Below are 12,548 nucleotides of genomic sequence, written 5' to 3' on the forward strand. Positions count from 1 at the left end.
TCCATTCTGAAGGAGATCAGCCCAGGGATTTCTTTGGAAGGAATGATGCTAAAGCTGAAACTCCAATACTTTGGCCACCTCATGCGAAGAGTTGACTCATTGGAAAAGACTCTGATGCTGGGAGGGATTGGGGGCAGGAGGAGAAGGGGACAACCGAGGATGAGATGGCTGGATGGAATCACGGACTCGATGGACATGAGTCTGAGTGAACTCCGGGAGATGGTGATGGACAGGGAGGCCTGGCGTGCTGCGATTCATGGGGTCGCAAAGAGTCGGACACGACTGAGCGACTGAACTGAACTGAACTGATCTGAATCCTTTGGACCGGCTTCCCTGGTGGCTCAGAGGTTAAAGCATCTGCCTGCAATGCAGGAGACCTGGGTTCAATCCTTGGGTTGGGAAGATCTCCTGGAGAAGGAAATGGCAACCCACTTCAGTATTCTTGCCTGGAGAATCCCATGGACAGAGGAGCCTGGTGGGCTACAGTCCACGGCGTTGCAAAGAGTCAGACACAACTGAGCGACTTCACTATCCTTTGCACAACCATGGAGGCCGTGAGAGCAGGGAGGGAGAAGAAGGGATACTTTTCAATTCAGGGCCTCTCGGGGAGCTAGAGAGACCTGGCACTTTGAATACCACCCCTCCTCTGAGATCACTTCTTGGTGGCCTTCTCAAGCCCTAACCTGTTTATGTTGGAAGCTACTTTCTTTCTAAAAGACAGACAGATACTTGTCTCTTACCCTACAAATCCTGGGCATGTTATGTATTCTTTTCAGCTTTAATGTTGTTCATTTCTTTCCTCTCCAATCAAAACACAAAATCCAGAAAGAAAAAAGACCTCAGTTGGTCCCCCATCACCCTGGCCCAGGGCCGTGGTGGTCCCCTTGTCCTTGTCACTGGTTCATCAAATTCTCACTTCTTGCCCGTAAAAACCAGATCTTCTGTGGGGCAGTGTTTCCAGAAAATTCCCTTAATAATCAATACATTTGGAAACCTCAGGAGAATTCAGCTGGTTGGGACAGCAGAAGGATAAAACTTTATCTGGAAGACCCACCAAAAAATGAAGCCTTGGCTCAATTCTTTGTCACTGTGTGGCCGATATTATTCTCATCTACAGATGATTAAACTGAAACTTACAACACTGTCATCAGTTTAAAAATATTTAACATTCTGCAGAGGCAACATTTAATACGAATGAAGAATGGTTAAGTTTTGGAGTGTGTGTACTCAGTCGCATCTGACTCTTTGTGGGTTGTAGTCGCACAGATTTCTCTGTCCATGATATTCTCCAGGCAATAACAGAGTGAGTTGCCATTTTCTATCCAGGGGATTGTCCCAACCGTGGGATCAAACCCATATCACCTATGTCTCCTACATGAGTGTACTAAGGCACTTCAGACGTGTGCAACCCAGTGGCCCAAAGCCCACCAGGCTCCTCTGTCTGTGGGATTCTCCAAGCAAGAATACAGGAGAGGGTTGCCATGCCCTCCTCCAGGGGACCTTTCTGACCCAGGGATCGAACCTGCATCTCTTACATCTCCTTCACTGGCAGTCAGGTGTTTTTTTTTTTTTTTTTTTTTTTTACCACTAGCACCACTTGGTAAGCCCAATGAGTTCTGCAGCAGGGGACTCCAAATACCAGTCATCTGCTCATTGTTTGTACAATTTTGGGGTGGTTGGGGTCAGAAGATCCTAGGGGAGGAATCAGCACAGGTGGTTATGGAGCTGGGGACTTGGGCAAGCCAGTCTTTGCCAACCAGTAAAGCCATGTCTCAGGTGGACTGAAGATCTGGGGGGAACCCACCCTCCTGGAAAGACCATCTTCAAGATTTCCACAGCAGAAGGTTCAGAGTTTTGGGGTTGGTTACAATTCCAGTGCCCACCCCTTCCCATCAGGGCAAGCCCATGGTCCCAGCTCTACCTGGATCCCCCTTCTCTCCCCGGGGACCTTCTTTCCCATCTTGTCCATCACGACCAGGCAAGCCATTCTCCGGGGGGCTACACATAACCAGAGTACAGGCGTTGGGCAGTATTTTCTGGGAATAGAAAGTCATTTCTGCTCCCAGGGATCTCCAGGGTTGTGTGAGCAGGAGCAGTGCGGAGAGAGGGAGGAGAAGCATGTCCTAGGCAGAGGAACAGAGAGAGGGGCTGCTCTTGGTCCAAGGACGAGGATTAGGGCTGGCCCAGCTCCTGGAGGGCAGGAGAAGCCCTTCCCTCATCTCCTCTCCCATCCTCTGGGGCCAGGAGAAGCAGGGCTCCGAAAGCAGTTTAGGGAAAGTTAGGATAAGGTCTGGCCAGGGAGGACATGAGCGGACCAGCCAGGCCTCTGACCTGGCCTGCCAGCACATGAATCTACTCTCAGACGCTCTGTGTCATCCCTCTTTAGGCTTGTCATCCCTGCCAGGGGCACTGTGATCAGGATATAGAATTCCTCACTGAGGCCATTGTCACCCCAGGAGGGACTCACTGAGGGCCCTCGGGTGGGACCCTTCCCTCTCTGGGCCTCATCCCTTTTTATATCAGTAAGTCCGATGCTTTACCTCTTACAATGCTGGCTTGTTTCCTCTCGCTGCTCTGGACAGGCTAGGACTGGAGTCTGTAGTGCTATCTAAAAAAAAAGCCAGAGTGATAATGCTTGGTAAGGTCTGTCCCGAGCACAGAATGGGGCGTGACTGCTTATTTTCCAGGATTTGTCATTCCTGGGCTCCACCAGGAAAGTTCCTGGCACACCTAGAGTCCTGCCCAGGCCTCCTGAGAGGACTTGGGACAGGGGCCTCTTGGTAGAGAGGATGTGTAAGATGGGTGCCATCAGGGGGAAGCTGGCTTCAGAGGAGGAAAGCCCATGTCCAACAGAGCTTCTGGTTACCATCAGAAAGGACTCAGGGGCTAAGTGAGATCAGGGTGCAGGACGTGGGTCACTGCCAGTGTTGGGCTTCTTTCCTCTCTCAGAGAGAAACTGTAATGTTTAGAGCATGGAAAAGAATCATGGAAGTTGCAGAGACCTGGAGGAAAGCCCGAGGGACCTGTGCAAAGGACCGAGCATTGCCAAGCAGGCTGAGGTAGTGGGAGGGAAGGGGCTTTCTGGCCAGAGAAGGGCCTCCTTCCAAGAGGACGATGAATTGCATTTTCCACGGGGACAATGGCATCAGAGATCTGGTTGGATGTCACATCCAACTCTCCCCTTCTCCCAGCCCAGGAAACACATCTGTCACCAAACAAAAGGAACACAGTGCTGAGCATCCATTATTACCTTGTGCCCCTCCTCCAACACTCACCCTCCTAGACTGGAACAGCTATATAGACCCTGCCTTCCTCAGCACCAGTAGGATAAAGCACCCATTCAGGCAGGAAGATACTCACTGGACCCAGGAAAGCAAATTGAGAGGCTAGGACAGAAACACAGTTGCTTCCTCTAGGGTTTCAGAACCTCCACACAAAGTGAAGTTCCTCAGCCACTATTGACTATTTATACCTGCGCAGTAACCTGAGGTTCCAGCGCCAGTTTCCAGAAAAAAGAAGAACAAATTTTGGCTTGTTGACTCAGTCAATTTCGCCCCCACCTGGGTTCTGGACACATGCTGCTGTTCATGGCACTAAACACACACGAGAGTTCAAAGAGCACCCTCAGCCCAGGATCGCATCGGTTCCTCACTGCAGCTGAGAGTTTGGTGGCAGCGTCCGTGTCTGTGTTTCGCGGATGTCCAGGAATCCAAGCTCCAGGGAAGACCAGCAAGCTGCACAATAATCTGGAGCTCTTGCAAAAGCAGCCTGCCTCTGCAGAGACCAAGAAACAGCACCCGCTGTGCCCGTTTTCTTCCTTCTCATCTCGTTACTGCTCAGACACTAGGAAAGAGCTGGGAGCTGCCTGGCAGATCTGAGCAGGAGTGGGGCAGGTAGAGGGGCTGCTGAGGCAACAGCCTGTAGGGGGCAGTGTCTGGGGGAGCTGCCACCCAACAGGGGTCACTCTTTTGCTTTCTGCTGTATCTAGGACAGCCCTCCACTTGCCTTTTATGGGATTGTTGTTGTTCAGTGGTTAAGTTGTGTCTGACTCTTTGTGACCCCATGGACTTCAGCATGCCAGGTGTCCCTCAGTTCAGTTCAGTTGCTCAAGTTATGTCCAACTCTTAGACCCCATGGACTGCAGCAAGCCAGGCTTCCTTGTCCATCACCAATTCCCAGAGCTTACTCAAACTCATTTTCATTGAGTCGGTGATGCATTCAACCATCTCATCCTCTGTCGTCCCATTTTCCTCCCACCTTCAATCTTTTCCAGCATCAGGGTCTTTTCAAATGAGTTAGTTCTTTGCATCAGGTGGCCAGAGTATTGGAGCCATCCTCCCTTAACTTGACTGCCCTAATCTCTCCACTGTTTTAGCCGGTGTTTCTCCATTATGTGGCCCTAGTGGCCAGTTTGGATCCCCAAGCTGCTGATACACTGTTGTAACCATCAGAGGGAAACTCCCATTCCCAGGGACTGTGGGCTGGTTGTTAGCATCTCTGCCTGCTTGTAGTTCCCTGTGACTTATTTCTTCCATCACCCCTTCCCTTAGGTCTCCACATCAGCAACCCGAGGTCTCCAGCCTCCCTTTGGCCACCTCATTCGATGTGCTGACCTGCTCCTGGGCTTTGATGTTACTAGTATGTTATGGAACCTATGATGTCAGCTTTCCTCAAAGGTAAGGAAAGGTCTTCTCTTTTCTATATTGCAATTTTTTGAAGCAAGATCCTGTAGCTCAGGACCTGGGCCCCTAAAGCTTGAGCTCTTCTCTATTCTATAAATAACACCAGCCCCCTCTATTCTAGGATGTTCAAATACCACCGAGAGATCTAATCAGCATGGAGGTTGAACTGAACCCTGCTCTCTTTTCCCCACAAAGCCTAATTGTCAAGTCTTATCCTGGTGACTAGACAAACTCTCCTTATATATGGTGGCTTTCATTTCAGGAGTCCTATACTTCATCTCAGGAGAAGGCAATGGCAACCCACTCCAGTACTCTTGCCTGGAAAATCCCATGGATGGAGGAGCCTGGTGGGCTGCAGTCCATGGGGTTGCTAGGAGTCGGACATGACTGAGCGACTTCACTGTCACTTTTCACTTTCTTGCACTGGAGAAGGAAATGGCAACCCACTCCAGTGTTCTTGCCTGGAGAATCCCAGGGGTGGGGGAGCCTGGAGGGCTGCTGTCTCTAGGGTCGCACAGAGTCGGACACGACTGAAGTGACTTAGCAGCAGCATACTTCATCTCTTCCTGCAAGTTGGCTTCTATTAACTCCTGCTTCCTAGACTGTCAAATACATCCTTCATGCCCTTGGACCCCAGTGTAGCACAGAATATGATGTTTCCTTTGTGTGACTTCACATTCCAAGGGAGACCAGTTCTATTTATGATCAAACCCAGACACTCCTGTGTCAGTGATACCCTTTGCTTTTCACAATCCCATCGACATAGGTGAGAAAGATTTAAATGGTCAGATTTAAAATGGTCAGATTTTAAATGGTGATCACAATGGCTTTCACACAGAGGATCACTGGACCACCCTCGCTTCCCAGACAGAATCCTGAATGACTGCACAGTTTCTCTAGGGGCTGATCACTGGTGCCGTACTGCAGTCCTAGCAACATCCGCTGTCCCTGGTGGACATCATTAGCTGCACTTTCCTCAGAGCTAAGCTGTGTAGCCTCCGGTACTTTTCCAGATGCTTGTGCATATTACTGGGTTAGCTCCCAGATCAGTGGGCCCATGCAGGGTCAGACCACTCAAGATGGCTTCCTCTTGTTCTCTGTTCATCCCCCTGCTTCACCAGTCCCTGCAAGGGATCCTCCACTAGGGTATCAATGGATTTCTCAGCAGAAATTTTATAGTCCACGGGAGAGTGGAATGAAATACTTCAGTTTCCTTAGGGGTATAGATCACTCTCTTACAGGCCTCAGAATATTATGAAACATCCTTTACAATTCAGATGGGGTATATGGCTCAATTTCTTTAGAGTCACAGGATTTCACAGACTTCATGTAATCATTGGATCTGTTTCCTTATTATGTGCTTCATAAGTCAGTTAAAGTATTACTTTACATTTAATCACCACTTCAACTTCAAAGCTGCTATCTGAAACTGGCACTTTGCTGATGTAATATGACTATTCTTTTATGTATCTATTTATTGATGAGATTCATATTTTTTTTATTATTAAATAGTACAATTGACTTCCAATCAATTCGTTTTGGTGCAACCTGAAAAAGCATAGTAAATCTAATAATAACATTATTAACAAATATTAACCTCATTGCTTATAATTATTGCTTTGGTCCCCAAACTAAATATTTATACAAAAAACCCCAAGTCCTTATGAACGTGGTTTTGATCCTATAGAATCAACATGTCTTCCTTTTTCTATATAGTTTTTCTGGTAGCCATTACATTCCTCTTTGACTTAGAAACTGCACTCCTCTTACCCCTCCCCAGAGCATCCCACACAAACTGTCTAAAAACTATGCTCACTGTAGCCTTATTTCTAATCCTTTTATTAGCAATAAACCTGGCTTATGAATGAATTCCAAAAGGACTGGAATGAACCGGAATATGGTAATTTAAAGTGAAATAAATTATTTTGACTCATTAGACTATGATTAAATTCATAATTACCAAGTGTTTCTAGTATAAACATAATCATAGCATTTACAGTATCTCTTATAGGACTATGAATGTATCAGTCTCATATGATATCATCACTATTATGCTTAGAGGGCACGGTGTTATCAATATTCATTATAGCAAGCCTGATAATCTTAAAAACATTTTACCTAACCAATATACTATCAATTGCCCCATTAGTATTTGCAGGCTGTGAGGATGCACTCAGATTATCCCTATAGTAATAGTATTAGATATGTATGGGACTCCCCTGGTGTCTCAGTGGGAAAGAATCTACCCTCAGTGCAGGAGCCGAAGGAGCCACCAGTTTGATCCCTGGGTCAGGCAGATCCCCTGGAGGAGGGCATAGCAACCCACTGCAGTATTCTTGCCTAGAGAATCCCATGGAGAGAGGAGCCTGGCGGGCTGCAGTCCATAGGGTTGCAGAGTTGGACACGACTGAAGCGGTATGGTGCATATGCATGTATGGTGCTGATTATATATAAAATCTCAACTTGCTCCAGTGCTAAAAAATACTTCCCACAATGATATTAATACCCCTAACTTGATCCAAAAATAACAATCGGAATCAACACTACCACCTACAGCCTATTAGTGAGCCTCACATGTCTACTGCTCCTCAGCCAGTTGAATGATGATGGCCTTAACTTCTCATTAATATTTAACACCATTTCTAATTTTAACGGCATGACTCTTGCCCCTAATACTAATAACTAGGCAATGTCACCTACCCAAAAAATCAACCTGAAAAAAGCTAGATGTTACCTTGCTAATTATATTACAAATATTCCTAATCATAACATTTACTGCTATTTTTGTTGTTGTTCAGTTGCTGAGTTGTGTCCAACTCTTTGCAACCCCATGAACTGCAGCACACCAGGCTTCCCTGTCCTTCACTATCTCCCAGAGTTTGCTCAAACTCAACATCCATTGAGTCAATGATACCTTCCAACCTTCTCATCCTCTGTCTAGAATTAATCTTATTCTATATACTGTTTGAAGCAGCACTAGTCCTAACACTTCTCATCATCATCACCTGATGAAGGAATCAAACAGAACACCTTAACGCAGCTCTTTAATTTTTATTCTATACCCTAGTAGGATCTCTCCCACTTTTAGTAGCACTCGTTTATATTCAAAATATTACAGGCTCTCTAAATTTCTTAATACTTCAGTGTTGAATCCAAGCAATATCTGATTCCTGATCTAATGTTTTCATATGACTAGCATGCATAGTAGCCTTTATGGTAAAAATGCCACTGGACAGCCTGCATCTTTGATTACCCAGAGCACATGTAGAGGCCCCCATTGCAGGTTCCATAACATTTGCAGCCAGGAAGTTACGGCATATTACGAATTACAATACTACTAATTCCCCTAGTAGATTTTATAGCATATCCTTTTCTCACATTATCCCTATGAGGTATAATTATAACCAGTTCAATTTGTATGTCAAACAGACCTAAAATTATTTATCACATATTCCTGTATCAGTCACATAGCCACATAGTTATTCTTATTCAAACACCTTGAGGTTATATAGGAGCCTCCACTCTAATAATTGCTCATAGCCTTCTGTTTAGCAAATTCAAATTATGAGTGAATTCATAGCCAAACAATAATCTTAGCCTGAGACCTACAAGCCTTCCTCCCACTAACGGCAACCTGATAGTTACTAGCAAGTTTGAAGAATTTAGCTCTACCCCCAACCATCCGTCTGACTGACCTATTTGTAGTCATATCATCCTTCTCATGATCAATTATTGCAATTATCCTAATAGGGATTAATATAGTAACCACTGCCGTGTTGTTGTTGTTTAGTAGCTAAGTCATGCCCACCTTTTTAGTCGGTGAACTGTAGCCCACCAGGCTCCTCTGACCACGGGACTTCTAGGGAAAAATGCTGGAGTGGGTTGCCATATCTTTCTCCAGGAGATCTTCCTGACCCAAGGATTGAACCTGCGTCCCCAGCAGTGGCAGGCAGATTCTTTCCCAATGAGTCACCAGAAAAGCCCAATCATTGCTGTATATTCTCTGTGCTGGGCTTAGCGCTTAGTCATGTCTGACTCTTTGTGACCCCATGGACTGCAACCCACCCTTTTCCTCTGTCCATGGGGATTCCCCAGGCAAGAATACTGGAGTGGGTTGCCATGCCCTCCTCCAGGGGATCTTCCCAACCCAGGGATAGAACACAGGTGTCCCACATTGCAGGTGGCTTCTTTACTGACTGAGCCACCAGGAAAGCCCTATATTCTCTACGTATACTATTCATAACGCAACAAGGCACACACACACATCATGTTAATATCTTGCCACTTTTTACATGAGAAAATGCCCTCATAATACTTCATATTTTACCTTTTCTACCTCTGTTACTAAATCCCTAAGTCATTGTACTGTAAATGTAGTTTAAGAAAAACAGTAGACTGTGAATCTAGTAACAAAAGACTTAGCCTTCTTATTTACTGAAAAAGCATATGAGAACTGCTGACTCATGCCTCCATGCCTAAACAACATAGTTTTTTCAAACTTTTAAGGATAGCAGTTATCCATTGGTCGTAGGAACCAAAAAGTTGGTGCAACTCCAAATAAAAATAAACTTATTTTCCTCTTTCACAATAGTTCACTATTTATATTAAAATACCAATTATAATAATGGGTATCAACATCATAAGAGTGAAAAGTTGCCAACATATGTAAAAACCACTATCTCACATGCTTTTGTTATCAGTTTAATCCCAATAATAATATTTATCCATGTAGACCAAAAAATAATTATCTCACACTGACACTGAATCACCATCCAAACCCTCAAATTATCACTCAGCTTCAATATAGACCATTTTTAGTAATATTTGTACCAGTAGCATTGTCACAAGATCCATTATAGGGTTCTCAGTATGATACATACACTCAGATCCTAATAATATCAATTGCTTTTTCAAATATTTACTCCTCTTTCTTATCACAGGACTGATTCTTGTTACTACTAATAACCCTTTCCAACTTTTCATTGGGTGAGAGCAAGTCGAAAGATTATATCTTTCCTGCTTATTGAATGGTACAGACAAGAAGATGCAAATACAGCTGCTCTATAAGCAATTCTATTTACAACCGCATTGGAGATACTTGACTTGTAGCAATAGCATGATTTCTGTTTAACTTAATGCATGAGATGTACAAGAAGTCTTGATATTTGACCTAAATCCCTCGGATCTACCCCTAATAGCACTCGTACTGGCTGTCACTGGAAAATCCTCCCAGTTTGGCCTGCACCCATGACCTCCCTCAGCATTAGATGGCCCTGCCCATGTCTCAGCCCCACTCCACTCAAGCACAGTAGTGGCAGCAGGTATTTTTTTGCTCATCTTCTTTTATCACTTGGCAGAAAGTAATAAACTTATCAAAACACTAACACTGTATTTAGGAGCCATTACTACATTGTTTACGGCAATATACACTCTTACCAAAAATGACATTAAAAAAATAGTTGCTTTTTCCACTTCAATCCGACTTATAACAGTAACAAATGGCATTAACCAACCCTACCTAGCATTTCTTCACACTTAACCTTATTTAAAGCCATATTATTTATATACTCTGAGTCTATTGTTCATACCCTAAACTTTAAGCAAGAGATTTGATAAACAGGAGACCTATTTAAAGCAATATCCTTTACTACCACAGCCCTTATATTGGCAGCTCAGCACTAACAGGAATGCCTTTCTTTACTGGATTTTACTCTTAAGATCTAATTGTTGAACATGCTAACACATCCTATGCCAAAGCCTAAGTTCCTCTAATAACTCTAATTGCCATATCCCTCACAGCTATCTGTAGCATTTATATCATCATCTTTGCACTACTGGAACAACCTGACTTTTCCACCTTAACTTTAATGAAAATAACCCTCTTTTAGTCAGTTGCATAAATATCTGTTAATTGGAAACATCTTTGCTGGATTATTATTTCCAATAGTATTCCCCCACCAGCAATCCCCCCAAATAATTGTACATTATTATTAATACTTAAAACTAACTGCCCTTGCCGTAACTGTTCTAGGTTTTACTCTGGCGTTCAAAATTAATGCTACCACAGAAAATTTAAAGTTTAATTACTCTTCAAATACATTCAAAGTTTGCAGTCACTTAGGGTATTTCCCCATTATCATACAGTGTTCGTCACCCTACTGAGATCTATTCGAAAGCCAAATATCATCATCTTCCCTCTTAGACTTAACTTGACTAGAAAATATTCTGTCAAAAACTACTCTCATTCAAATAAAAACCTCTACATTAGTATCAGACCAAAAAGGTTTAATCGAATTATATTTCCTCTCATTCCTCATTACTCTCTTCCTAAGCATCAGTTCAGTTCAGTCGCTCAGTCGTGTCCAACTCTTTGTGACCCCATGAATCACAGCAAGCCAGGCTTCCCTGTCTATCACCAACTCCCAGAGTTCACTCAAACTCATGTCCATCGAGTCAGTGATGCCATCCAGCCATCTCATCCTCTGTGGTCCCCTTCTCGTCCTCCCCACAATCCCTCCGAGCATCAGGGTCTTTTCCAATGAGTCAACTCTTTGCATGAGGTGGCCAAAGTATCAGAGTTTCAGCTTTAGCATCAGTCCTTCCAATGAACACCCAGGGCTGATGTCCTTTAAGAGGGACTGGTTGGAGCTCCTTGCAGTCCAAGAGACTCTCAAGAGTCTTCTCCAACACCACAGTTCAAACACATCAATTCTTCGGCACTCAGCTTTCTTCACAGTCCAACTCTCACATCCATACATATCTACTGGAAAAACCATAGCCTTGACTAGACGGACCTTTGTTGGCAAAGTAATGTCTCTGCTTTTGAATATACTATCTAGGTTGGTCATAACTTTTCTTCCAAGGAGTAAGCGTCTTTTAATTTCATGGCTGCAATCACCATCTGCAGTGATTTTCGAGCCCCTCAAATAAAGTCAGCCATTGCTTCCACTGTTTCCCCATCTATTTGCCATGAAGTGATGGGACCAGATGCCAAGATCTTTGTTTTCTGAGTGTTGAGCTTTAAGCCAACTTTTTCACCCTCCTCTTTCACTTTCATCAAGAGGCTTTTTAGTTCCTCTTCACGTTCTGCCATAAGGGTGGTGTCATCTGCATATCTGAGGTTATTGATATTTCTCCCGGCAGTCTTGATTCAAGCTTGTGCTTCTTCCAGCCTAGCGTTTCTCATGATGTACTCTGCATAGAAGTTAAATAAGCAGGGTGACAATATACAGCCTTGACATACTCCTTTTCCTATTTGGAACCAGTCTGTTGTTCCATGTCCAGTTCTAATTGTTGCTTCCTGACCTGCATATAGGTTTCTCAAGATGCAGGTCAGGTGGTCTGGTATTCCCATCTCTTTCAGAATTTTCCAGTTTATTGTGATCCACACAGTCAAAGGTTTTGGCATAGTCAATAAAGCAGAAATAGATGTGTTTCTGGAGCTCTCTTGCTTTTTTGATGATCCAGCAGATCCTAAGCATAATTCTATTTAATTACCATGAGTAATCTCCATAATAACCATAACACCAATAAGCAATGATCAACCAGTAGCAATTACTAATCAAGTACCATAAGTATATAGTGCTGCGATCCCCATAGTCTCTTCACTAGAAAAAATAGAATCACTGATACCATAAATTACCCAAACTCCCAAACCATTCAACTTAAACGTAATCACCACCTCCTCACCTTTTAAAACATAGAATACCATTGAAAAAAACTCTATTATTAAAACCTGAAAGAAAGGCTCCTAATACAGTCTTATTGGAAATCCAAACTTCAGGAAACTGCTCAGTAGCCAGAGCTATCAGATAACCAAAACCACTGATATCCCCCCTAAATAAATAAAAAAACATGATTAAACCT

General features: G+C 43.9%; 2 protein-coding genes across 3 annotated transcripts in view; one reads left to right on the forward strand and one right to left on the reverse strand.

The window, feature by feature from the left end:
* LOC105605755 (collectin-46) overlaps positions 1 to 12,548 on the reverse strand; it is a 28,833-nt gene that overhangs the window by 8,040 nt on the left and 8,245 nt on the right. Inside the window, exons 1-3 of one of the 2 annotated variants that reach the window (XM_027962150.3) lie at positions 3,361 to 3,440; positions 2,541 to 2,608; positions 1,922 to 2,123 (exon numbers count right to left, since the gene is read on the reverse strand). In XM_027962150.3, the coding sequence (XP_027817951.1) occupies positions 1,922 to 2,120 (199 nt within the window). In that variant the 5' untranslated portion in view covers positions 2,121 to 2,123; positions 2,541 to 2,608; positions 3,361 to 3,440. Of the gene's footprint in view, positions 1 to 1,921; positions 2,124 to 2,540; positions 2,609 to 3,360; positions 3,441 to 12,548 lie in introns of those variants that run through there. The other variant, XM_060406577.1, reaches the window with a different exon arrangement.
* Positions 3,632 to 12,548, forward strand: part of LOC101113398 (collectin-43) — a 57,808-nt gene continuing 48,891 nt past the window's right edge. The window contains exons 1-2 of the mRNA XM_060406582.1: positions 3,632 to 3,893; positions 4,551 to 4,676. The gene's annotated coding sequence lies outside the window, so the exon portion shown is untranslated. The remainder of the gene's footprint in view (positions 3,894 to 4,550; positions 4,677 to 12,548) is intronic.

Source organism: Ovis aries, chromosome 25 (genome assembly GCF_016772045.2).
Source record: "Ovis aries strain OAR_USU_Benz2616 breed Rambouillet chromosome 25, ARS-UI_Ramb_v3.0, whole genome shotgun sequence".
Classification (NCBI taxonomy): Eukaryota; Metazoa; Chordata; class Mammalia; order Artiodactyla; family Bovidae; genus Ovis; species Ovis aries.